Consider the following 27,337-nt stretch of genomic DNA (forward strand, 5'->3'; position numbering starts at 1 on the left):
GAGGTCAGAAGATAAATGATTATACAGATATTTGTTTATTCTCTTCCATCTCTCTCTTTTTCTTGCTTTTCTTTATATTTTTTATTATTTTTTATTTCAGAGTAGATATGGTATGCTGTATTTAGGTTTATTGTTTGGGGGTACAATGTGTACTTATATATCTAGTATAAAATATAAAATATATTACTGACTGTTGAAGGTTTATTTTAAGTTTTATTATTATATAACACTATATTCCTTTTTTAATAATAATAATTATTAGTAATAATCTAGGCTACTGGGAATGAACTGTAGACCTGTTACTTTGATATAAGATTGATGATATGATATTGAAATGTAAGGTTGTTTATTAAACTGTAAGATTGGTAATGTTATAGATATAGCTTGTAAAACACAATGGCATCAGAGGTTGGGGGTATTGGAGTTTAAATTTAATTCTTTAAGGGGGGGAAAGGGGAATTAATCTTCCTTTTTCTTCACCTCCTTTCCTCCTCCCTTTGCTTTCTTTCTTTCTTTCTTTCTTTCTTTCTTTCTTTTTCCTTCTCTTTTTGTTGTTATGGTGTCCTCATCAGAATATTGTATTGTTGGGAAATTCTAGTATTGATCAGGTTGTTGGTATATTTGGTATATTTCATTTATAAAGATAAAATAAATAAAAATATATTCAAAAAAGAAAGAAAGTAAAAGAATGCAATGATTACTCGAAGCCAACATGGATTTGTCAAGAACAAATCGTGCCAGACAAAGATGATCAGGGGACTGGAAACAAAGCCCTATGAAGAGAGACTGAAAGAACTGGGCATGTTTAGCCTTGAGAAGAGAAGACTGAGGGGAGATATGATAGCGCTCTTCAAGTACTTGAATGGTTGTCACAGAGAGGAAGGCCAGGGTCTCTTCTTGATCATCCCAGAGTGCAGGACATGGAATAATGGGCTCAAGTTACAGGAAGCCAGATTTCGGCGGAACATCAGGAAAAACTTCCTGACTGTGAGAGCAATATGACAGTGGAACCAATTCCCTAGGGAGGTGGTGGGCTCTCCCACACTGGAGGCATTGAAGACGAGGCTGGACAGCCATCTGTCAGGGATGCTGTGACTTGGATCACAGCCTTGTATGGCCTTGTATGCCCCTTCCAACCCTACTATTCTGATTCTAAGACAATTTATCCAAAACGGCTTTTTTTCCTGTGCACGTGATAGACTGGTTTAATTAACCCTGCATATATTGAGAACTTGTATTCTGTTGTCCAAATTACGGTTCCTATATATGAGCTGTGATACTGGTCTCACTGTACTTGGATTTTATTTTGTACTGACATTTTCATTATGTTATGGCTGGACACATAAAATTGCATTATTTAAACTGAAGTGGTTAATCCTAAAATAGAAAGAAAACTTTAAATTGCTTTAATCAGATGGTCTTATAGGCCCCTTCCAACGCTACTATTTTATGATTCTATGCTTAATGTGTGTGTGTGTGTGTGTGTGTGTATTTCAATATGGATTTAATTAATGTATAGATCCCCAGAAGCAAAAGTGATGGCAAATGGGTATATATCTGAATTATTTAATATGAAGAGAAGCCTCCCTCAGGGTTCTTCTGTCTGTCACCAACTTTTATTTTCATTAGCTTTCTATAGGGACATGGGCTGTATCCATGTGGACTAACAATGACACCTCTGGAATCTGTTTGGGAAACAGGAGTTTAAAATCTGTTTGTTCACTTAGTTTCATTTAGATGATTTATAATTGAAAACTGTTGACAGAGAGGATTGTGGAGAAAGTAATTAGCACCATTCTGGTCTCATACAGATCCTCTACTTCCAAAGTTTATGAAATGACGTGGAAAGGCATCCACAGGTAGTAGGGGAGAAAAGAGCTCCAGCCCATTTCTGTCTCTGTTCCGGATCTCTCGGACTTTGTGCTACTATTACTGTCCTGTGGTATACTTTCTACCTGAGCTTCTGTTACTGCGATTTTGATTAACCCCCAGGCATTTTGGAGAGATTTGATCCTCTTGACTTTCCTTTTCAACTTCCTTTTTGCTGTTTCTCTCCTATTAGAGAATTTTCCTCTCGCAAACAAATGTGACTGTATTGCACTGCCTTGGCAATTTTTCACTTGCATATACATTAAATTTGATGGCACTGCGATCTGTTTCCAGTTGGTTCAGGAACTATTTCATCTCACACTAGGCTCTGGGTGGCACCACTTAGGATTAAATTGAAGGTAGCCTTGCCTCTGCTTGGTTCTGTGACCAATGATTCTAGGGCACAGTCATTTAGAGTATTGAGAAATTTAACCTCTTTGTCGTGACTGGAATGTGCATTTATCCAGCCAATGTAAGGGTAATTGATGTCACCCATTACTACAACACTTCATTGTTTGGATGCATCCCTGATTTCATTGTCCATCTCAAGATCACCCCGAGTGTTTTGATCAGGGGCCAATAGCACATTTTCAGTATGAAATTACAGTTACAGCCCGGTGTTGTCACCCACAGTGATTTTGTGGAAGAGTCTGCCCCTTTTAAGCTTTCTAGTTTGACACTATGCCCTCCCTGACATACAGAGCAACAGCACCTCCAATATGCCCTTCCCTGTCCTTTCTATAGAGTTTTCTATATCCAGAGATGACCATATCCCACTGGTTCTCTCCATTCTATCATGTTCTCCTTTAAAAACGAGCATTAAATTTCCTCATCTTGGCTCAGAGGCTTCTAGCAGTGGCATAGAAACACCTGTCCATGATGTCCCTCTCCAGCTGTCTCTGGCATGTGCATTTCCCCCTATGGTCCTTTGGCTATTATGTTTTACTGTATGTTCCTGGTCTACTTCCACCTTGTCACCATTGGGGCGATCAAGAACATTACCACCCTCATCACAGCTCCTGTCCGCTTTGCCTCAGAAATCTGTTTAAAAACTGCTTTGATACCTTTTTGATTTAAGCACAAGCAGTCCAATTCCATTCTGGTTCAAGTGGAGATCATCCCTTTTGTACAGGCCTAGCTTGTTTGAAAACATTCCTCAGGGCCTAACAAATCTACTGCCTACATCACCCTGTCATCCATGTATTGAAATGCCTCAACTTCACCTGTCTGGCTGGCTCTGTACTTTGAACAGGTAACATTTAAGAGAAAGCTACCTTAGAGGCCCTGACTTTTAAGCTCTACCTAGCAACCTCTCTCTCTCTCTCTCTCTCACGCGTACGCACATACACTCACATCCCTCCCCCCACAAATACATGCAAACACACGCTCACCCTTCCCCGCATTGTATGCATTCCCCTTTCCCACTGCCCTGTTGGAGAATGTTGGCGTGTGGGGAGGCATGCAATGGGAATGCAGCAATCCTGCCATTTCCTTCCCTCGCTGCCCAGCATGGGAGGCAATCAGCCTGGAGGCCACATGGAAGTTGGCTGAGGGCCATGGGTTGCCCATATGTGTGGTACAACAATAATACTGATTAGCTGCAGGGGTGAGAGCTCTTGGCTCTGCTACTGTGGCCATGCAGGAGTTGCTTGTCAGCATCCTGTCATTAGTAGTTGCCTTGGCAACAGAAGGAATCAGACTATTAATCGTTCTGAAATTAGGAGAACAGTTCTTTGAACTACCTGAACTAGAAATAGGGTACCACAAAATGTGAGTGAAGTATGTGCTTATGTCTCCAATTCTAGGTAATGCAGCACCCAACAGAAGGAGACCAGGTATTGAGCCTTTTCAGCAGCATCAAGGAAGCTACAGCCAAAATAGCAGAGATCTGGATTTTCTCACTGTCTAGTCAACCAATAGACCAAGAGGATAGTACTATACACATGAGTCAGAAAATACAGTCTACAGGTAATTTTAGAACTGAAAAGTTTATATTCTGCACTGTGGGATACGTTATGTTGTGCCAATTGATTCTGAGGTATTGGTTACACAAGTGTGGGATATGGTGGGTTTTTGGGGAACTCCTATTGAATTGGGCCACTCAGTCTTGACATAATAGTAATGGATGCATACCCATCTCTCATGCTGGGAGGTTACCTGTGGGATTCTTCAGGATGCCATTCTGTCCCTTCTGTTCTGGTCCCTTTTGTATCCCCCTTTCTGGATTTTATCGGGCTTCACAGTGCTGGTGTTCTATGTCAGGTTGGTGCATCTAGGGACTGCCATCTGGGATTTAATTCTGAACGAAAGCACCAGCCTGGCCTGTATCACAGAAACCAAGCTGGACAAAGGGGAGAGGCATTGGCCTCTCCCAATTGTGTTTGCCTGGGTTCTCAGGACCAAAGCAATTAAGGGAAATAATGCCTGTCCAGAAAAACTGAGAAGCAACATAAACATCTGTGTCAAAATAATATACAAATGTTGCTGAAGTTTTAAGTCTGTCTTATACTGACTGTAAGCTGCTCTGGGAGCCTTTTTTGGGCTGAGGAGCAGTATAATAAATAAGTTTACTATTGCACATAAATAATCAAACGTTTAAAATCAAACTGAGATGTTTAAAGTACAAAGAAAATTAACACATCTACAAAATGATGCCCCTATCACGGGACAGAGGAATAAATTTAATTGCCAATATACACAGTGATTCCTTTTGCCAGATGCATTTCAATCTTGCGGTCTTCAGTGTTACACAAATGACAAATAGAGGATTAGCTACTCCAGAGTTGAATTGAATTTGGCTTGCATAAATCAGGTCTCATGTTCTTAAAATTAAACTGCTAGATTTCTATCACCCAAAATAAAAATCTTGCATGCAACTCCCCCTCCCCTGTGCGCACACACGTACACACACCCTGGTGGCATTTTGAACTAGAGCTCTGACTTGCCAAACAGCACAATCAAAACAAACTTACCTAAACAACAGTGAAAGCAAACAACAGCAGAGAGGAGGTTCTTCTCTATGGCATACAACAGTACATCCTGCTGAGCAAAGATGGTCAGCTTATCTCTTTCTTTGACCTGAAAAACAAAGCAACAAAACAAGGAAGAGGAGAGTGACAGCCAGTTACTGGGGGGAAGTAGGCCCAAACCACAGAGAGGCATGAATGGCAGACATGACTGATCAAAGACAACAACTACAGCAGGGCTGGCCTCAAGATATCAACCCATGAAAGGCGAAGGTGGATGAGTTAGGGAAAAAGCTGACAGAAATTTCAAGCACCGCCAATGAAGCCCTAAATCTTGGGTTAAAGCACCAAAAGACATTGACAGGTCTAGTGAGTTCCAATGCTGATTTACTAGGATCATTCGCAACTAGAAGCTGGAGGGCTAATATTCATATAAGGGGGCTGAAAGAAAACCTAGAAGGGGCAACATGATAGCATTTCTGTTTGAATGGAGCTGGACATTGTCCAAACTGATATTGGCAGGATGTATAGAGCCCTATTTGCGAAACTGCCACCTGGAGCCAGGCCCCTCGATAATGGCCCGTTGAGCCAAGGATTCTCAAAAACTCACTATTTTGGTGGCTGGTAGGAGGGAGGAGGAGAAGGAAATGGCAACCCACTCCAGTATTCTTGCCAAGAAAACCCCATGGAACGTATCACAAGGCTAAAAGATATGACGCCGGAAGATGAGCCCCTCAGGTCGGAAGGTGTCCAATATGCTACTGGGGAAGAGCAGAGGGTATTTCCAAGTAGCGCCAGAAAGAGTGAAGCGGCTGGGCCAAAGCCGAAAGGACACTCAGCTGTGGATGTGTCTGGTGGTGAAAAGAAAATCCGATGCTGTAAAGAACAATATTGTTTAGGAACCTGGAATGTCAGATCAATGAATCAAGGTAAGCTGGAGGTGGTCAAACATGAGATGGCAAGATTGAACATCGACATCTTGGGAATCAGCGAACTAAAATGGACAGGCATGGGCGAATTTAATTCAGGTGACTATCATATCTACTATTGTGGGCAAGAATGCCTTAGAAGAAATGGAGTAGCACTCATAGTCAACAAAAGGGTGGGAAAAGCAGTACTGGGGTACAATCTTAAAAATGATAGAATGATCTCAGTACGAATCCAAGGCAAACCATTCAACATCACAGTAATTCAAGTGTATGCCCCAACCACTGAGGCCGAAGAAGCTGAGGTTGATCGGTTCTATGAAGACCTACAACACCTTCTAGAACTCACACCAAAAAAAGACGTCCTCTTCATCATAGGGGATTGGAATGCTAAAGTAGGAAGTCAAGAAATCACCGGGATAACAGGCAGGCATGGCCTTGGTGTACAAAATGAAGCAGGACAAAAGCTAATAGAGTTTTGCCAAGAGAACATGCTGATCATAGCAAACACTCTTTTCCAACAGCACAAGAGGCGACTCTACACATGGACATCACCAGATGGTCAATATCGAAATCAGATTGATTATGTCCTTTGCAGCCAAAGATGGAGAAGCTCCATACAGTCAGTCAAAACAAGACCTGGAGCTGACTGTGGCTCAGATCATGAGCTGCTTCTTGCAAAATTTCGGCTGAAATTGAAGAACGTCGGGAAAACCACTAAACCGTTCAGGTATGACCTAAATCATATCCCTGATGAATATACAGTGGAGGTGAGGAATAGATTTCAGGGATTAGACCTGATAGACAGAGTGCCTGAGGAACTATGGACGGAGGTCCGTAACATTGTTCAGGAGGCAGCAACGAAATCCATCCCAAAGAAAAAGAAATGCAAGAAAGCAAAGTGGCTGTCTGATGAGGCTTTACAAGTAGCTGAGGAAAGAAGGGAAGCGAAAAGCAAGGGAGAAAGGGGAAGATATACCCAACTGAATGCAGACTTCCAGAGAATAGCAAGGAGAGACAAGAAGGCCTTCTTAAATGAACAATGCAAAGAAATCGAGGAAAACAACAGAATGGGAAAGACTAGAGATCTTTTCAAGAAAACTGGAGATATCAAGGGAACGTTTTGTGCAAAGACGGGCATGATAAAGGACAAAGAAGGCAGGGACCTAACAGAAGCAGATGAGATTAAGAAGAGGTGGCAAGAATAGACAGAAGAACTATACAGGAAAGATCTGAATGTCCCTGATAGCCATGATACTGCGGACACTGAACTTGAGCCGGACATCCTAGAGAGTGAAGTCAAGTGGGCCTTAGGAAGCATTAGTAACAACAAAGCTAGCGGAGATGACAGTATTCCAGCCGAGCTATTTAAAATCCTAAAAGATGATGCTGTTAAAGTGCTGCATTCAATATGCCAACAAATCTGGAACACTCAACAGTGGCCACAAGACTGGAAAAGGTCAGTTTACATTCCAATTCCAAAGAAGGGCAACGCCAAAGAGTGTTCAAACTACCGCACAATTGCGCTCATTTCACATGCCAGCAAGGTGATGCTCAAAATCCTACAAGCTAGGCTTCAGCAGTATGCGAACCGAGAACTACCGGAAGTACAAGCTGGGTTTCGAAGAGGCAGAGGAACTAGAGATCAAATCGCCAACATTCGCTGCATCATGGAGAAAGCAAGGGAATTCCAGAAAAACGTCTATTTCTGCTTCATTGACTACGCTAAAGCCTTTGATTGTGTGGATCACAACAAACTGTGGCAAATTCTTAAAGTGATGGGAGTACCAGACCACCTTACCTGTCTCCTGAGAAACCTGTACGAGGGTCAAGAAGCAACAGTAAGAACCAGACATGGAACAACCGATTGGTTCAAAATTGGGAAAGGAGTACGACAAGGCTGCATATTGTCACCCTGCTTATTTAACTTATATGCAGAGTACATCATGAGAAATGCCGGGTTGGATGAATCAGAGGTCGGAATTAAGATTGCTGGGAGAATTATCAACAACCTCAGATATGCAGATGATACCACCCTAATGGCAGAAAGCGAAGAGGATCTCAAGAGCCTCTTGTTGAGGGTGAAAGAGGAGAGTGCAAAAGCTGGTTTGAAACTCAACATTAACAAAACTAAGATCATGGCATCTGGCCCCATCACTTCCTGGCATATAGAAGGGGAAGAAATGGAAGCAGTGACAGATTTTACTTTCTTGGGCTCCAAGATCACCGCAGACGGTGACTGTAGCCATGAAATTAAAAGACGCTTGCTCCTTGGGAGGAAAGCTATGGCCAACCTAGACAGCATAGTAAGAAGCAGAGACATCACCTTGCCGACAAAGGTCCGTCTAATCAAAGCTATGGTTTTCCCAGTAGTAATGTATGGCTGTGAGAGCTGGACTATAAGGAAGGCTGAGCGCCGAAGAATTGATGCTTTCGAACTGTGGTGCTGGAGAAGACTCTTACGAGTCCCCTGGACTGCAAGGAGGTCAAATCAGTCCATCCTAAAGGAAATCAACCCTGAGTGCTCATTGGAAGGACAGATAATGAAGCTGAAGCTCCAATATTTTGGCCACCTAATGCGAAGAGAAAACTCCCTGGAAAAGACCCTGATGCTGGGAAAGACTGAAGGCAAAAGGAGAAGGGGGCGGCAGAGGATGAGATGGCTAGATAGCATCACGGATGCAATGAATATGAACCTGAGCACGCTCCGGGAGAGAGCACAGGACAGGAAGGCCTGGCGTGCTATGGTCCATGGGGTCACGAAGAGTCGGACACGACTGAATGACTGAACAACAACAACAACAGGAGGGAGGTTGGAATTTGAGGGTGTACAGATACAGATATTCCAAGATCTCTGCTTGGAGACTCTACAGAGAAGTAGGGCTCTATGTTACTACATTTATCAGCTCTGCAAGGCAGGGATTGATACAGATGGAGGCAGTGGGTGAAAATCATAATATACAAGGAAGGGAAAACATACCCAGTGTCAGCTAGACAAGAAGCAGATCATCTTATGTCTGCCTTCAGTTTGGAACTGGAGGAATGACACCCAGGTGACCACTTCGACAATGAGGAGGAAGCACGAAATCCTGACTCTCAGGAAAAAGAGTGCAAGCAAAATGGGGATTCAGGGCCTTTGCAAGTACTGATGCTTTAAACACCTGAAATAAGTGCTGTGGGCAAGGAAGCGGTCTGCCTTTGGAGTTGGATGGTGAACAGTTTCAATTATTATGCAATAACATTATCAAGCACCCATAAAGGTCTTTAATTTCAGTGTTTGTCTGAGAACAATAAACTTTACATTGATGGTTGGAGTGATGGAAATCTCCCTCTTATCCCCCACCCCCAGTTAATTTCCCTTTAGTAGTCATGGGAAGAGGTCCCATGACGTGGGAGCTCCCATATAGGTGCTCTCAGGCAAAAAAAAAAGGCAGGGTTACAGTTTGTGTTTTGTTGACATTACTAACTGTTATAGTTTTAAGAAATGTTTTTGTTGAATATGCATTGAAGGCTGATAATACTGAGGTAGCCAGACTTGGGAAAAAAAGGAAAGCATAATTTCTTTTAAATATGCAAATGACAGACATAAAAGTAATCTCCTTTAATGTGAAAGGTTCGGGAATGCCCCAGAAATGAAGCAGAGTCCAAAATGTGCTCAAAAAAGAAAAAGAAAAAAAAAGAGCAACCTGACATAGTGATGTTACAGGAAACTCACCAGAAAATAAAAAGCTTAAAATCTTACCCAAGAATGGGTGTTATTTGTAACACCTGGTATATCTAAAGCTAGAGAGGTTTTAATTGCAGTAGCAAAGAACGTAAATTTCATAACAGTGGATACAATATATGACCTAGAGGCTGATATGTAAGGTCTTAGACAATTTTAGAGAAGGAAAGGTGACACTTATTAATCCAAACATTGTGTTGGATGAGGTTATAGACAGGAGTGGAAAAACACATGCAAGAGAAAAGCAGAAAAATGTGGACATGCTGCAAATATTGACAGAATTTAAATTAACAGATGCTTGGAGAGCGCAACATCCAAATGAAAGAAATTACACTTTTTACTTGAACAGACACGATATGTATTTTAGAATTGCCAATATTTATAATCTCTGATGAATGGACCTCAAAAATTACTCACTCAGAAATTGGCAATTATGATTTCAGACCGTGCTTTTATTTTGACAATGACCAGACTAGGCCAACCCCAGCCTAAATTACACTTGTGGACATTAAACGTGATTTTATTGTTTTAAGAAGATCCAGAGAAAATTTAGCATTATAACTCATTGAATATTTTAAAGATAATATATATTTAAGTGGAAAATTGCCAAGGAAGTCCAACATGGTCACATTTGCCTTCAAAACTTCTCTACAATGAAGGGAACTGGTAAAAAGGAAATTGAAAGGGGGAGACAAGAAGATTAAATCTCTCCAAAATTCTTGGAAGTTACTTAAAACCACAATAATAGAAACTCAACTAGAATGTTTACCACAGGTTAGGAAAGGTAACACCAAGTCCAAGAGGTCACCAGGATCATTAACGAATAGCATCAGGGAAGGTTTAGGAGAAAAGAAGGCTTCCTTCAGAAAATGGAAGTCTTGCCAAAACAAGGAGAATAAAAAGAAACACAAACTTGTACAAAGGAGATGCAGGCAGACAATAAGAGATGCAGAAAAGCATTTTGAGGAGCATATTGCTAACAACATCAAGGCCAACAATAAAGAATTCTTTAAACATATCTGAAGCAGAAAACCAGCTAGGGAGGCAGTTGGACATCGCATGGCAACAGTTAAAGGATTACTAAAGGAGGGTAAGAAGATTGCAGAGAAACTGAATTAATTCTTTACATCTGCCTTCACTGTAGAAGCTGTAAGACAGATACCTGTGCCTAAACTGATGTTTTCAGAGAGTCTGAGAAACTGAGGCAAATAGTGGTGACAAAAGATGAAGTTCTCGAACTTATCAACAAATTGAAAGCTAGTAAATCACCAGCCCAGAAGGTATACGTCCTACGGTTCTTAAAGAACTCAAGTGTGAAATTGCTGATCTTCTAACAAAAATATGTCACATGTCCCTAAGATCAGCCTCTGTATGAGAGAAATGGAGAATGGCCAACGTAACACCAATTAGGGGCATCGAAAATAAAACTGCAAAGATCATACTCTCCTTATACAAATCTATGGTGCGACCACACTTGGAATACTGTGTACAGTTCTGGTCACCACACCACACCTAAGGATATTGTAGAGTTGGAAAAAATGCTGAAAAGGGCAACCAAAATTATCAAAGGGCCAGAGCAACTCCCTTATGAGGAAAGGTTACAATGTCTGGGACTGAGGGGTGGCAGGCACTGGAACTTGACTGTGCTGGGGAGAAGAGCTGCTCTTCCCCACGTGGAAAGGACCCATCCCTCATCCCCGCTGCCGTTTCTGATCTCACCCAAACAAACAAACGAACAAATAAATAGTTGCAACTCTGATAGCAACAAACGGCATACAAATCATGATGAAGAATCTTGACAATCAGAATGGATGTCAGAATGGCATGTTGGACAATGGGAGGTGGGGTGGGTGTAAAAGAATTTCTGGTCTTGTGAGTTTTGGAGCTTTTACTAGACCTTGCTGTCACAAAAGCTGTGCAGATTTTGAGAGAATCTGCACAGCTTTGGCACTAACCCCAAATTAGCATGGCCATGAGACCTAATAGATTTGTGAGATGCTCTTTGAAAGATATCTGCTGGGCTAACAAATATGAAGCCCTTCACAGCAGATCTTTGTATCTCAAGACCTCTGTCCGGAAACCCCATAAAAAAGAAGAACTCTGCATCCCTTTACAAATAAATAGTAGGAAGCAGGAGTCTTCTATTGTTGGGGTCTCCTCTGAAAGTTGATGATAACCCACAAGGGACAGGAGTGAACAGCCTCAACCATATGGTAAACTATCGGGGCCTTTGGTCACCTGGTCTTAGACACACCATAAGAAGGAGTGTCATAAGAATGGGAATCTGATAAGCAAGAACCATATGACAATTATATACCTGGACAAGTAAGTCCAAGAGAAACAAACAGTAGTATTCTCTGTAAAACATGGCTTTTTCATTTAAAACTAGTTTTAAAAAGACTGCTAATGTCCCGTTGGCCACCTCTTATTTTGATCCTTGGAATATATGTTTGATGAGCTCCACAAAGGGACTGATTTGACTTGGCTTCCTGCCTACACCAGCTGGCTGAAATCAAGCATAGCTGAAGCAGAGAAGGGTAGGGCTGGAGAAGCAGAGAAGTTCAAAGACCAAGGAGGAAAGTTTCAGCTACATAAATCCCAGAAAACCTGGAAGGAAGGGGAGAGAAGGACTTACAGAATGAAAGACACTAGCCAGAAAGCATCAAAGGATGTATTGGGCCCATGGTAATTTGCTGTGTTGTAGGTGGAGGGATTGTCCATCCTCTACCTTCCCCTATGTTGGGTCCCCCTCCTGCGCTGGGGACCTGTGACTTCGGGGGGGCACCCACACCCCCTTGCAGCTGCCATGGAAAGAACTGTGGTGGTTGCTTCTCAAGGTCAGAAAGCGACCTTGGATGACCTTGTGGAAATGCAGTGTTTCGGTGAGCGGGGGGTGGGGGTGGAGAGGAGAGGCCAGTGTCTGCTGTATCATGTGGGCCCAGCAGCACAACCTCTCTAGAGGGGCTCAGAGAAGAAAAAGAAAGAAAAGGACAGAGGTGAAAATCTCCTCCATCGCTCCTCCTGAACCTGTTGGCTGCTGCCTGGCAGGGCGTAGGATACCCAGAAGCCTCAAAGATTGGAGGCTTCTGACTAGCAAGCAGTATTGTCATAGGATTGTGCCTTTAAAATCTTTATTGCCTTTCTAGATAGGGAACTCTAGGCAGTATTGAATGAAACAGATTATCTAGATCCATTTCAGTCAGGCTTCAGGCCTGGTTTTGGAATGGAAGCTGCCTTGGTCGCTCTGTGGGATGACCTCTGCCAGGAGAGGGACAGGGGAGTGCAATGCTGTTGATTCCCCTGGACCTGTCAGTGGCTTTCGATACCATCAACCATGATATCCTTCTGGGTTGGTTGTCTGGGTTGGGAGTTAGAGGCACTGCACTGCAGTAGTTCCGCTCCTACTTGGATGGCCGCTTCCAGAAGGGTAGTGCTAGGGGATTACTGTGCTGTGCCTTGGCAATTATACCATGGGATATAATTTTATCCACCATGTTGTTCAACATCTACATGAAACTGCTGGGGGAGATTCTCTGGGGATGTGGGCTGAGGTGCCATCAATATGTGGATGACACCCAGCTCTACCTCTCTTTTTCATCAAATCTATGTGAGGCAGTGGGTGTTCTGAATCAGCGCCTGGGCACAGTAATGGACTGGATGAGGGCCAATAAACTGAGACTCAAGCCAGACAAGATGGAGGTACTGCTAGTGGGTGGTTCATCTGCCTGGCTAGGTGATGTTCAACCTGTTCTGGAGGGAGTTGCACTCCCCCTTAAGGATCAGGTTCATAGTTTGGGGGTTCTCTTGGACCCAGAACTGTTACTTGAGGCACAGATGGACTCGGTGGCATGGAGCACTTTTTATCAGCTTACTTGATATACCAACTGTGCCCTTATCTAGACAGAGATAGCGTAGCTACAGCTATCCATGCTCTGATAACCTTGCGTCTGGATTACTGCAATGCGTTATATGTGGTGCTGCCTTTGAAAACGGTCCGGAAACTTCAGCTGGTCCAAAACAGGGGAGCAAGATTGTTAACGGAGACTGGCTAACAAGATCACATTATGCCAGTACTTTTCCAGTTGCACTGGCTGCCAGTCCATGTCCAGGCCCGATTCAAAGTGCTGGTATTAACTTTCAAAGCCCTTAATGGCTTGGGGCCAGATTATCTGAAGGATCGCCTCCTCCCATATGTGCCCACCTGGACCCTAAGATCAACATCAGGGGTCCTTCCCTGGGAGCCCCTGCCAAAAGAAATGAGGTGTGTGGCTACCTGTCAGGGTGGATACTGAGCCCATAGAGCCCCAGAGTAGTTCTGATTCTGAGGAGGACCAAACACCTGTGGGAGAGGAGCTCGCTCATCTCTCACAGGCACAGCGGCAGGGAGAGATTCCTCCTGCCTGCATTCCTGAGAGAGATAGTGACCCTAGCAGTGAGAGAGTGGGGGATGGGATCTTGCTGGACGCTTGGCGGAGACGGAGGGAGCAGTGCCTAATGGAGGGTGCAGAGAGGCGGCGCTCTGCCTGCTTGGTGCTAAAACAATGGTCGTGTCCCGAGGATCCCCGGGTAAGAGAGAGGACCTCTCCATAGCCCATAAGTTCAGAGTTTTCCCGCTCTTTCCCTTCAAACGGGAACCAACTGCCTTACCTTAGCTTAGGCTACTCTGCTAACTACCCCAGTGCATTTCCTTGCTTAGTCGCTGCTGATTAGCATCTGAAAGAGTCATTAAGTTGTAAAGGAATAAAGCCTTGGAAAGAATCCCTTTGTGTCGTGAGTTGGCTATTGGAGGGGACTTAAAGAGGCAGCTAGGGGGCTCCTGACACTACCAGGAAGAGCACCTTTTCTGCTGTGACAACCTGGCTGTAGAATGAGCTCCCTAGAGAGGTTCTCCTGGCACCTATTTTGTACTCCTTTTGGCACCAGGTGAACACCTTTTTATTTTCCCAGCAGTTTAGCATTCTAGTCTTTTAGCTCTGCTGTTTTAAACCTGTATTTTAAATCTCTGCATTGCTGCTAGGTTTTATTCTGGTTGTACTTTTATATTTTATGCTGTACCTTGTGGTTTTAATTTTTGTGAACCTCTCAGACAGCTTCGGCTATTGGACAGTATAGAAATGAAATAAATAATAAACTATATAATTTAGATTAATCATCCAAATTAATATTAATATGGTTAAGTTCTTCATGGTCAAGAATCTGGCTTTTTGCATAAGTTAAAACACCATCTATGTTGACAGTGCTGATAATAATATAATAATATGATAATAATATTAGAAATTACCTCACATGGGATTCATGGGTCATCTCTTCAGTAATCTATAAGCTGCAGACAACCCCTGCAACTCCAAATTTGCCCACTTCAGATACTGAGGGAAGCAGAAGCGTGAATCAGTTGCATTTCTATGTAACACATGAACCATTGCGATTTCACTATACTTTTTGAACCACTGTTGGGGTGGCTGGTTTTTTTGTTTTTGTAAAAGCATTATCCAGTTGTTTCTGCCTTTCTTCTTACAGACAACTATTCTGAAGAGGAATATGAAAGCTTCTCTTCAGAACAAGAAGCAAGTGATGATGCTGTTCAGGGACAGGTACTGTCTAAAGTTTCCCTGCACTCTGCTATGCAGACAAGCCCTTTGCTAGAATTACTCTCTAATGTATGGGTGGGTAACACCCAGGCCGCAGGCTGCATACAGCTCCTGTAGATCCCCGTTGCTGCCCTCACAGCCCCCTGCCACTGCACTGCCAAAATTTGGGATAGCAAGCCCCTGTTAACTTGCTACAGCAAATCGGTGAACTTTTTTTGCTGTCACCATCAGCGTCCATCAGCACCAAACAGAGTGCAGCCTTTACGGGGGTGGGGTGTCCTAGGGTGAAAATGGCCCCTGGACCTCCCAAAGTTGCCAACCCCTGCTCTAATTATACTGTCCCTTGTAAAGCTAATTTTTTTAATGTAATTGTCATAAGGTCAGAAATGCAAGGGAGTGGACTGATTATTTTATTAATTTATTTTAATGGTTTCTCCAGAAGACTGATAGATCCAAATAGTTTTTGGTGATGTTGGGGGATTTTCCTATTCACTATTACTGGCAGTTCTGTTAAAATTCTGGTCTACTTCTGGAATGGGGAAATGATGTGGATGGTTTATACTGAGGAGCTGGTGGCAATGAAATGCCAGGGATGACAACTAGAGCAAAAGTGGTGGAAAGCTCATAACAAATCCCATCAAATATTGTACTGGGCCCGTCTTTGGCACAAACAAATCCTGGTAGCTAACACAAAACAGAAACAGTGCGAACTTTTATTGGTAGCAAATCAGGTTTCATAGACAACCTTCTTAGCTCTAATGGCAAAAACTTAATGTTGCAGCTCTCCAGAAATCAGATAGGTGATGGCAATTAGCTATAGGCTCATTATTTAATTCAAAAAACCTTCAAAAGCTATATATGTCTTTAACCGTGTTAGAGATCAATACAACTTGGTTTCCCCATTGCAATCTCTACAGTTCACAACACAGGACAAGGGGCTCTAATGATTTCTGGTGTAAACCATCCCAGGCAATCAAAGACAAGGGTTCTGTAAAAAGACCTAAGTAAATCCACACACAGAGAGATTTAGTCCAGCCTTAAATTCTTCGTTAGTACCTCCATCCTACATGGGTCGAGGTCTATCAAATCCAAGAGTCAGAACATAGGTTCAAGAGTAAGTCCCAGGTAAACGCACACACGAGAGATTTCGATGACGATAGCATCCACTTTGGTATCTCCATGCTACACGAGTAAAGGCATAGCAAAATCCAAGAGTCACGATCTGTCCAAGCCAGCATATTCAATCAAGAAACAAGAATTCAGGGTCTCTGAAAACTATAGCAATACATTCCATGGCAGGTTCTTAATAGTTTGAAGTTCCAACATACATTGTTCTAGATTTCACAGGCAATTCAGGAGAAACAGACTAAAAGTCCAGGTGAGAAGTGTGAGTCCCAAATGTGAAGGGTTATAGGCAGTAAACAATGGACAGTAATAGGCTGTAACGACGGACAATAGACAGTAAAGACAATGTTCTCAGCAAAGGCTCCCAGCCGGGGCATTGGCTTAAAAGCAAGGGTGGGCCTACAATAACTCACCTCCTAACGATCAAATGGACAGGGGATTTTAGCCCATAAACGACCCCTATGCCAAACAGCACATTTCTTTCCCCCCCTCTTGAGTTGACTTATCAACCTGTGTGACACCTCTGAAACCCTCTGCCCCTTCTGCTAGTTTATCATGGAGAGTCTGTTAGCTTTCTTAAGGGTCGGCATGACATTCAAGGTCCAACTAGCAGCTGGATGGGAGTGACTTACTCTCCTCTGCTTTTCTCTGAGAAAACAAATGAGCTCGCATTTATTCTGACATTCTGCAGGCTGATTCGGGCCAAACCAGCCCCCCACCCCCCCATTACATGAACAGCAAGGCATAGGCCACACTCTTAGGCCCCCAGCTTCTCACTACTGAACTGGACTCCAAACCACTCCTGATCAGATTCTGACTTTAAACTCTAGAACCTGCTGCTGCTCTGGGGCTGGGCCCCAACAAATATGGGCTAGAGCTTGCTTTAAGGCCATGATGGCAATTTTACTTTTCCATCACCATTGCATCTGCTCAGAATTGTTCAGGGGAACTTTTTGAAGTGGTCAGAAGGCTGTTGCATCTTGGCCCTTGAGGGGGAAAAGAGGACCATGCAGATTCCCATTGTGACTCTTTTGCCCCTCCTCCTGTGACTTTGCAGATGAAATTGATTGTATCCATTCCAGCTTTGATGCTGCAGTTAGGCCAGGGACAGTGGGTGTACTTTTGGCAACTGTCCAGGTTTGTCTGATTCTTTTCTATTTGTGCAGACTGAGAATGTGGACAAAATTCTTGGGGAGGTGAGGCCTGCCAGATGCACAGTTGCCCCTTTGCCCTTCCTGCTGCATTTGAGCTGCCAAAGGTGGATTGACTTGAGTTGATGATGGGAGTGGTGAATGCCTCCTTTTCAGAAGGTGTTCTAGAGGAGTAAAAAAGAGGCAGTAGTTAGACCATTACTGGGGAACAACCCTCCCTCAGCAACACTACAGTGGATAATTTCCAGCTAGTCTCAGACATTCTATTCCCGGACAAAGTGCTTGAGTGTATGGAAGCTCTCAGCTCCAGGTGTTTCTAGATGATGTGGATTATCGAGATGCATTTCAGTATGGCTTCAGACCCAGTTTGGGAATGTAAACACTCTTTGTGAATGATCTACACTGGGAACTGGGGAGGGCGTGTTCTACTGGACCTGTTAATGACTTTAGATACCATTTTGATGATATCTAGACCATCAGCCTGGGATGGGGCATGATATTATGGTGCCTCAGGTGCTTCCTGTAATGGCTGTCACAGAAGGTGGTGCTGGGGGACTCCTGTTCAGCACTCTGGCTGCTGGCCTGTGGTGTCCCTCAGAGTTCCATCTCATCCCCCATGCTGTTTAACATATACATGAAACTGCTGGTAGCGGTCATCTGGGGATTTTGGAGAACAGTGTGATCACTTTGTGAATGACCCTGTCACTCCTTTCCATCACAATCCAAGGAGGCTGTTGAGGTTCTGAACTGGTGCCGGGAGGTGGGAATGGGCTGGACTTCTGGCTAAGATGGTGACATGATCAGACGCAGCCTGTACCTCTCCCAGTTTTTGGCTTTTAAAATCCTGATTACTACACAGCTACTGTCATCCTGGTATTTTGTATTAGCCTTTTTTGTATATATCTGCTTGCAGTGTTTGTAGTGCTTGGGGGGGGGGGGGGATGAATTTGATCATTACTACACCAAAAAGGAAAAAATCTCCTCTGCAGCCTCCTCCAGCTAAACTTTCTAAAGTGGGTTCTGATGGGGAAGATATAATTGATTTGCTGAAAAATATGTCAACACAACTATCCCATCAGCCTAAGCAATTAGACCAGCTACAGCTGATCCAGGACTCTATTAAAGGTCTGTTGATTCTATTGATGTTCATCTTAAACTGATGGAATCCAAAATTAACATCTTGGAAAACCGGGTTACTATTCATGAAACAGCAATGTGGCTTTGCACAGTGTGATAACTACTTGAGTTTCTCTTCTGGAAACCTTTTCTTGGAGAGCTAATTTTCATGTCCTTGGACTTTGGGAACAGCTTACACAGGTCCTTTTGGCAGAGTTTACGGATATGTTTTTGCATGAGTTATTGGCATTGGCACCAGATTTTCAGCTTGATATTGAACGAATCTATCATGTTCATGGTTCCACATGAGGGTCCAGGGCAGGGTCTGTTATTGTTCAGTTTCTACAGGCTAAAGAATAGCTAAAGAATATCTGCTTGGTACAGCCAGGCAGAGATAGGAGCTTTGGTGGGGTTCTGCCAACAATAAGATCATGCTTTATCTGGATTACACCAAGGAGATTTCAGACCTGAGAAGACCATTTACTAAGGTAAGAATCTTGACAAGACAGATCGGTTTGCACTATCATATCCGCTATCTTGCAATTTTTTGTGTTACCTATCAAGATCAGCTAAAGAAATTTCAATCTCCTGAAGCAGCAGAGTCGTTTCTTACCCACATTCATACAGTTGCCTCTGCTGTTACTTAAGAAGTTGAATTTGGGCTTCACATTGTTTGTTAGCTAATGCTTATGCTATCTAAGTAGATAAAGTTCTGAACATTTGGCCATGTTTTACCTCATTCCAGTTTTTCTTTCTCTGCCCTTTCTGTCTCTGTCTGTATGTCTCTCTCTCTTCGATTTCACTCTATATATTTTCATACACTTTCATATATTTCCTATATTTACTTACTGTAGGTTAAATGTACTTAATATAGGTTTACAAGCAGATTAAAATACCTTCTGAAATACCCACTTTCCCCCCCCCTTTTTTTTTACTAGTGTATATATTTAATAACTGAGTAGGGACTGGTTGTGGGGATTATTTCACCATCACCAGAAGAAGAAGAAGAAGAAGAAGAAAAGGTGGAAGACAACAGAAGAAGCCAATGTGGCTTCACAAAAAGCTTAGAGATGACCTGAAAACAAAAAAGGACACATATAGGAAGTGGAAAGAAGGCCAAGTAAAAAAGGAAGAGTACAGGCAGATAGCACAGAATTGCAGGGATGGCGTCAGGAAGGCTAAAGCTGAGAACGAGCTGAGGTTAATGGTGGTTCAGCTATTAAATAAGGATAACAAAATGATAACAGATGACAAAGAAAAGGCAGAGGTGCTCAATTCCTACTTGGGCTCAGTCTTCTCCCAAAAGATGGTCTATGACCCCCCTGGCAAAGGCGAAGTACAGGCTGAAGGGGCAGGATTGCAGCTCGAGATCAATAGGCATATGGCCAAGGAACACCTAATTACTTTGAATGAGTTCAAATCTCCAGGGCCAGATGAACTGCATCCTAGAGTCATAAAGGAACTGGCAGAAGAACTCTCAGAACCGCTGTCTATTCTCTTTGAGAAATCATGGAGGACGGGGGAAGTGCCAGATGACTTGAGGAGGGCTAACGTTGTCCTTATCTTCAAAAAGGGTAAAAAGGAGGAACCTGGGAACTACAGACCAGTCAGTCTGACATCCATCCCTGGGAAAATTCTGGAGCAGATGATAAAGGAATCCATCTGGAACCAAGTTGACAACAATGCCGTGATTACTCGAAGCCAACATGGATTTGTCAAAAACAAGTCCTGCCAGACAAATCTGATCTCATTTTTTGATCAAGTCACCTCCCTTGTAGACCATGGGAATGCTGTAGACATCATATACCGCGACTTCAGCAAAGCTTTCGACAAAGTGCCCCATGATATCCTGATGAGCAAACTAGCTCAAAGTGGGCTAGATGAAACAATGGTCCGGTGGGTCCACAGTTGGCTACAGAATCGGACTCAAGAGTGCTTATCAATGGGACCTTCTCCAACTGGGGAGAAGTAACGAGTGGGGTACCGCAGGGCTCAGTCCTGGGCCCAGTGCTCTTCAACATTTTTATTAATGACTTGGAGGAGGAGGTGCAGGGAATGCTGATCAAATTTGCAGATGACACAAAATTGGGTGGGATAGCTAATACTTTGGAAGACAGAAACAAAATTCAAAGTGATCTGGATAGACTGGAGCACTGGGCAGAAAACAACAGAATGACATTTAATTGGGATAAATGCCAAGTTCTGCACCTAGGAAAAAGAAACCAAATGCACAGTTACAAGATGGGGGATACGTGGCTCAACCACACTACAAGCGAGAAGGATCTTGGAATTGTTGTCTATCACAAAAAAGGCCAATGCTATTTTGTGCTGCATTAATAGAAGCATAGCTTCCAAATCCCAGGAAGTACTAGTTCCCCTCTACTCAGCACTAGTTAGGCCTCATCTGGAGCAGTGTGTCCAGTTCTGGGCACCACACTTTAAGAAGGATGCAGACAAGCTGGAGAGGGTTCAGAGGAGGGCAACAAAGATGATCAGGAGACTGGAAACAAAGGCTGTATGAGGAGAAACTGAAAGAACTGGGCATGTTTAGCTTTGAGAAGAGAAGACTGAGGGGAGATAGGATAGCGCTCTTCAAGTACTTGAAAGGTTGTCACAGAGAGGAAGGCCAGGATCTTTTCTCAATCATCCCAGAGCGCAGGACACGGAATAATGGGCTCAAGCTACAGGAAGCTAGATTCTGTCTGAACATCAGGAAAAACTTCCTGACTGTTTCTGTGCTACCTGCCTGTACTCTTCCTTTGTTACTTGGCCTTCTTTCCACTTCCTATATGTGTCCTTTTTTGTTTTCAGGTCATCTCTAAGCTTTTTGTGAAGCCACATTGTCTGCTTCTGTTGTCTTCCACCTTTTTTTTCTTGTTGGAATGGTTTGTAATTGTGCCTTGAGAATTTCCTTTTTTAAAAGCTCCCACCCATCTTGGACTCCTTTTCTCGTTAGCGTTGCTTGCCATGGGACCTTACTGATCATTGTTCTGAGTCTATTAAAATCAGCTTTCCTAAAATCCGGGGTACGCGTTTGACTACACTTGGATTTTCCCTTCCCTTAGAACTTTTAGTAAAAGTAGCAAAAATAAATTGTCAGTAAATTTTTATCAAAGGCTTTTTCCAAACAGACAATGGTGGCCTGGTCCGTTCTATCACTATTTAAAGCTACCAGATCTATGACTAGGGATGTTGGAGAACTCTGCAACGGAACCAAATAATTTTGGATTTTCATGAATCTGACCCTCAGATTCCACAGCGGACTGGCTTTCTCCCTGTTGGGTGGATTCAATGGACTTGTGCACTGGTTTTCTAATTTTCCTGAATTTTATGCAAATTCTGTTGTAGAAAATTATGCAAAAAAAAAAAAAAAAACCCAGGCAAAAAATGTGCATTTCTCCCCATAAGCTAAAGTGTGAAAATGCACATTTGGAGGGAGTTTGCACATTTTGCATGTGCTATTTTGCGCAAATGCGCATTTGTGCAAAAGTGGATTTGTGCAAATTCAGAAGCAAAAGAAATCTGATTCCATCCAGTGCGCGGAAGATGGAATAAAAGGCACCTGACAATCCATAAGACACAGACAGAATGGACTTTGCACAATCCGTACATCCCTATCTACGACTGCTGTCAGATTGTCAGCCCCGGCCTGTGTTGGATAAGTTCCACCTAACGTTGCAATGACTTCTTGAAGTCAATCAGCTAAAATATTTAATATTTTAATATCTACATAACTATCATATAAAATATTACAGTATTACATGGAAAATATTATACTTATGATTAGCAAAATTGTATCTTACTTTCATGAAAGAAATAAAAAGAGACCAGTTAATATTACATTTTCCCTTTTTTTTTTTTTTGCCATCTCTCAGTCTTAGAAACTCTTGTTGGTTTTTCCAGTTCTGCAATTTTTCAGACTTTCATTAGGCATTCTGTAAGTGAAGGAATGGAGGTACAGAATTCTCCAGCTTTGAGCTACCAAAATTCTTGCAGCCATTAATAAGTTCCAAATGAGCTCTCTTTGATCTAAAACAAACTGGTTTAAATAACAGAATTATTAGGGAATCTAAGGCGATAGACACACTTGCCATCAGTGAATTTGCATTACATCCCTCCCTCCAAAGAGCTGCAATCTTTGGGCAACTCCACCAAATATACTCAAATCAGCTTTCTGAGACCCGCACCTCAGGCACACATCATTAGTATTAACATACTCATCCTGTAGAGAGTCAAGTACCATTGGTACATGATTTTGTAATGGTTCTCTCATGTATTGATGCAAGGTGTGAAGGGAGGGAGGGGGTTGCCCTCGGTCCCGGCAGTGTAAGCAGGGACATACAATTACCAATGTAGGCTGCCATCACCCCTTACATCTACCTTATCTTTGATAATATTCCTTTTAGATACTTGTTTGGGTACACCAAATTCTCAAAAGGAGAGTTTCAGAGATTTTACATAATTGTCTGCTTTAGGGTACAATCCTACAGCCTCTAGACAGCATCTAGACAGCCATAGGATTTTTTTTGTTTTCAGGGAATTCAGCTTGGAGCAAGAAACCTGACTGCCCTCCCCCACCGCCTTATAGGTGGCACAGTGCTTTCCCAGCTCCCTCCTCAGAAGACCAGCATGGAATGTCCGAAAACGGAGCATTCCTGGGGGTGGGGAGGGAACAGCAGAAGCACTGTTACGATGCTTCCTATGCACCATCCAGCCTCTCCTCCCCCCACTCTGAGGCACCCTGGCTAGACAGTCGAAATCAGCTGTCTAGCAGCAAATGCAGGGTGGCCGGAGCACGGAGGGGAAGATCCCCTCCATGCTCCACCCGCCCTGCATTGGCTAGTCAGTCATCTCCAAGTTCAGAGGCAGCTGACTATCCCCATAGGATTGCACCCTTTGTCCGTGTAACTTTTAATTTGATGATGGTGGAACCCAGGGGACACTCAGACCTTACAGGACACTTCTAGGGCTTAGAAATAAGGGCCCAACCCAGCACCCTGTAAGGGCTCAACACAGCCCTAAGCCTGAAACTTTAAACTGTAGCAATAACCAAACAGAAGGCTCTGGATTTAATACTAATTAGAATAAAGCACACACAAATCTTGAAGTAGGTGTGAAGTTTATTTACAGTGGGGGAAAGGAAAGAAGGAATAAAAGGCATGGAAGAACTAGAGCAACATTTGAAAACAACACTTCAGTCAAAAAATAACAAAAGATAATTAAATCTGCCCTATACATTACCTAGAGGACAGGGTCCAGTCCTGGAACCAGAGAATCACAAACCTAAAAGCAAGTTGAAACACGAAGATGAAGATGAAGACAAGAAAAGACAAAACCAAAGACAAAGGACAACAGTAGCTCCCCTGACTTTATACTCACTAGCCTTGGACAAATGTGAGGTGAGCCTCCCTAGCCAATCACTAGCTGGCTGAATAGTTTCTCCAGGCTTTCGGGGGTGGGGTGGGAAGCTCCCATAGAAGCCCAGCTGAAATCATCCAGTCTAATTTAATGAGAGCCTTGCTCAGGCCTTGAAGGACCTTGAAGCCAGAACAGCATGAGATAACGCACGTAGGTGGTTTAATGAGTGTGTGTAAGCCCATCTCTGCAAAAAGCAGTTTTTACAGGCAGCTGAATCTCAAAAAGACCAAGGTGATGAAGCAGGGCCCTGCGTACAATTTTTTTGTCTCCATACTTGATCTGCAGTTGAGTGTCCTACCAGTTTTTCTCACTTGGATTTGAAACCGCTCCCTTTCTGTTTAGCTAAAGACAAGAGTAATATATGCACCTTGGATAATATTCCTTTCAGAGACTGTTTTGGTATGCCAGATTCTCAAAAGGAGAGTTTCAGATATTTTACATAGTTGTCTGTTTTAGTCAATGTAACTTTTAATTTGATGATATTGGAACCAACAAGGAACGGATCCATCAGAAAAAAATATCACCACATGGTCTGCACTTGCCATTATTAATTACATCTATGAACCTCACCACCATTCTTTCTGCACGTTGCTGTTTCTCCCTCAATATTAAAACTTTCATTAAAGATAAAGGATATATTGAATGATATAATATTTTTAAGTTTATCCCAAGTTGCCATTACAGCCTCAGTACAACAGTTTGCATGGAGTAAAACACCTGTATCAGTCAACCTTCTCCTGTTAACCATGGGAGCGTTGGGAGCAGGACTTTACTACAATACTGTTCTATAATAAACCAAGGCATATTCTTTTGTACCATTGAGCAATAACTTTTAACCGGGCAACATTATAATACTTAGAACCCCTCTTATGGTCCTTTCTGTTCAGGAGGATCCTAAACTGCCTATGCAGAGTCTGCAACATGCAGTTCAGTAGCTCACCTTGCGAAGCAGCTGCCAACGGATCTAAAGGTTCAAGCCTCAATGGCTCCTAACTACCTCGGAATTTTCCATCTGACAGCTTTGAGCCTGTCCAGAATTGACTAGGTCAACTTGCTTAATCTTATGATATTCTAGTTACACAGATGGCCTTGCAAAGAAAGTTTAGTGACAAGGTTTATGGAGCTACCTGGAGGATGCTTTGTTCATAGTGTACTTAAAAAAACAAGATTTGAGTGCAATAGAATGCTGGACATGGGACTGGCTTGGCTAAGGGACTTTGTACAACACTCTGACACACCAGAGAGTGTCCCTAAATAGTATCTTGGGACATCATAAGAAAGATGCAACCTCCTCGCATCCACACATGCAGAAGTTTCTAAAAGAGTGGCAGTATTCCCCAAAGAAGAGAGCAGGTTATATGTAGAGTGGGTTATAGCTCTCAAAAATACCTGCAAGATATTCTCTGCACAAAACATTTGTATCTGTGTCAAGGTAAGTGAGGCACCCATTTCATTCACGTTACCCTTTACTGATGAAACAGTATTAGCTAACATTTCTTTCTGTTCAGGATTTGGATGATGATGAGTATGAGTTGGGGAAGCCAAAGAAGCAGTGGAGATCGATTGTAAGAACATCATCCATAACTAGGGTTGGTGGAAGTTAATTTTACTAACATTAATGAGGATTTGGACAGAATGTGCAGTTTGAAAGAGGTTGAGCTAGATCTAATGATCTCTTCAGAGTAGTACAAACAATCAGAAGTTGTACTAGTGGTATGTATATGTTTTATCATGATTTGTTGTGAATTGCTTTGCGTATAATGTATATAGGAAAGAGCTAAACAAATATGTATGTATGAATTTAAAATGTTCTTATACCACCTTTCAAGGCAAAGCCTCCTCAAGACTGTATAATAAAGTGACTAAAACCAATTAAAGTGGGATTGTGTTCCTGATAGATGGAGGGTTCCAAGATCAGAGCCCTCCATCTATCTTATGCCCTGCCGGCAAGAGCCAAGCAGGGGAGGTCCAGGACAGAGGTGATTTTGCCTCCTCTTTCTCCTAAAAAAAAAAAAAAAAGTCAGCTAGATAGGCCTCTGATCCTATTTAGCTCACTTACTGGCAGTGGGAGAGGATGGGCATCAGATGGACCATAGGATCTTCCAGGGCTAAATGGTCCTGTGGCTTTATATGTTGTGGGTGGGTAACCAACTAATATAACTTTAAAGGTGCGGTCCTTTGCATGTTTAAACAGAAAAACATCTCACAACTCACAACATTCCACAGCCAACATGGCTGGCTGGGGAATACTGGGAGTTGTAGGACTTCTTTCTGCCAAAACGTGCATAGGATTGTACCCCAAATATGTGTTGGGCACCCATAGAGGCACAAAAATGTTAAAGAGCTCTAGGGATGAATGTAGATGATGGGGATTAGGAATGAGTGGAACTGCTTGGCCCTACAGCAAAAGCTTGTTTGGCAGTCATGAATTAATTCCACTTCACCAAAACTCTAACGTGAGTTGTGGAATCCAATATGGATTGCACAACTTCAGATGGAGAAGTCAAGGAGGGCCAGACTATGCTAAGCCTCTCGCTGCATGTCCCAAGGCCTCTAGTCAAAGAAAGACCTAGCATAGCCTGGATATAGCCTCACAAGCTCAGAGACATTTGATGCAACACAGAATCAATGTCCCCATCAACCTCTTGCTGCAGCAGAGAAGACTAGACTCACCTTGCAGGCCTTTACCAGTGTGGACCCGCTGTCTCAGGCGAGCTTGAGGTTCTGACCCAAATTCTGGGTGGGATGGAATCTACCACATCCCTAAAATGAATGGGCAGTAGTCGCTTCTTACTGTTTGTGAGTTATTTGCATGTATTAACTGAGAAAAATGGTGTGTGTACTGGAGTGGTGGTATACTTCAGGATGCATTCATTATAATGTTGTATTGATTTTCATTGCACTTGTGTTTACGTTTACAGCAGCAAAACTTCAAGCAAAAAGTGGTGGCACTGTTGAGACGGTTTAAAGTATCTGATGAGGTAATCCAGCAATTTCCTTAAGTTCCATATGGGTTTTGCATTTTCTAGGAGGTTAAGGGCACTTTTCGTACAAGATACCGAACATATTTCTACATTCATGCCGTTGTTTTTGAAATTGTGGCTACTTAATTTTTGCAAATAACCAACGTTAGTCTTCCAGAGGAACATCAGTGTCATGACTGAAACTGAACCATCTAGGCTACCTTCTGTTTGGGGGCTTCTCTTGAACAATAATAGGAGAAATATAAGAGCATGAATATTTTGCTTTTGCATTACGTGGGTGTTCAGTGTGTGTTCAGCATATTGAAAGTGATGTTGTTGCAGAACTCAGAGTCAGAGAGACCACGGAGTGAAGGAAAAAGAGTTTCTTTATTTAACGCGCGGGCTTAAGGCTGGAATCATTTCCAAAGAGCCAGAAGCCCCGATTTACATCAGCACATTGTTTTTATAGATATTGTGACACATAGGAAACG

General features: G+C 42.8%; 1 protein-coding gene across 4 annotated transcripts in view; it reads left to right on the plus strand.

Annotated features, from left to right (window-relative positions):
• Positions 1–27,337, plus strand: part of PACS2 (phosphofurin acidic cluster sorting protein 2) — a 257,810-nt gene that overhangs the window by 74,730 nt on the left and 155,743 nt on the right. For all 4 annotated transcript variants that reach the window (XM_084854825.1, XM_084854822.1, XM_084854821.1 and 1 more), the window contains exons 5-8: positions 3,675–3,837; positions 15,003–15,076; positions 25,392–25,472; positions 26,805–26,864. In XM_084854825.1, the coding sequence (XP_084710951.1) occupies positions 3,675–3,837; positions 15,003–15,076; positions 25,392–25,472; positions 26,805–26,864 (378 nt within the window). The remainder of the gene's footprint in view (positions 1–3,674; positions 3,838–15,002; positions 15,077–25,391; positions 25,473–26,804; positions 26,865–27,337) is intronic.

Source organism: Heloderma suspectum, chromosome 4 (genome assembly GCF_057233095.1).
Source record: "Heloderma suspectum isolate Gila_16-S chromosome 4, 16-S_ref, whole genome shotgun sequence".
NCBI classification, from domain to species: Eukaryota; Metazoa; Chordata; class Lepidosauria; order Squamata; family Helodermatidae; genus Heloderma; species Heloderma suspectum.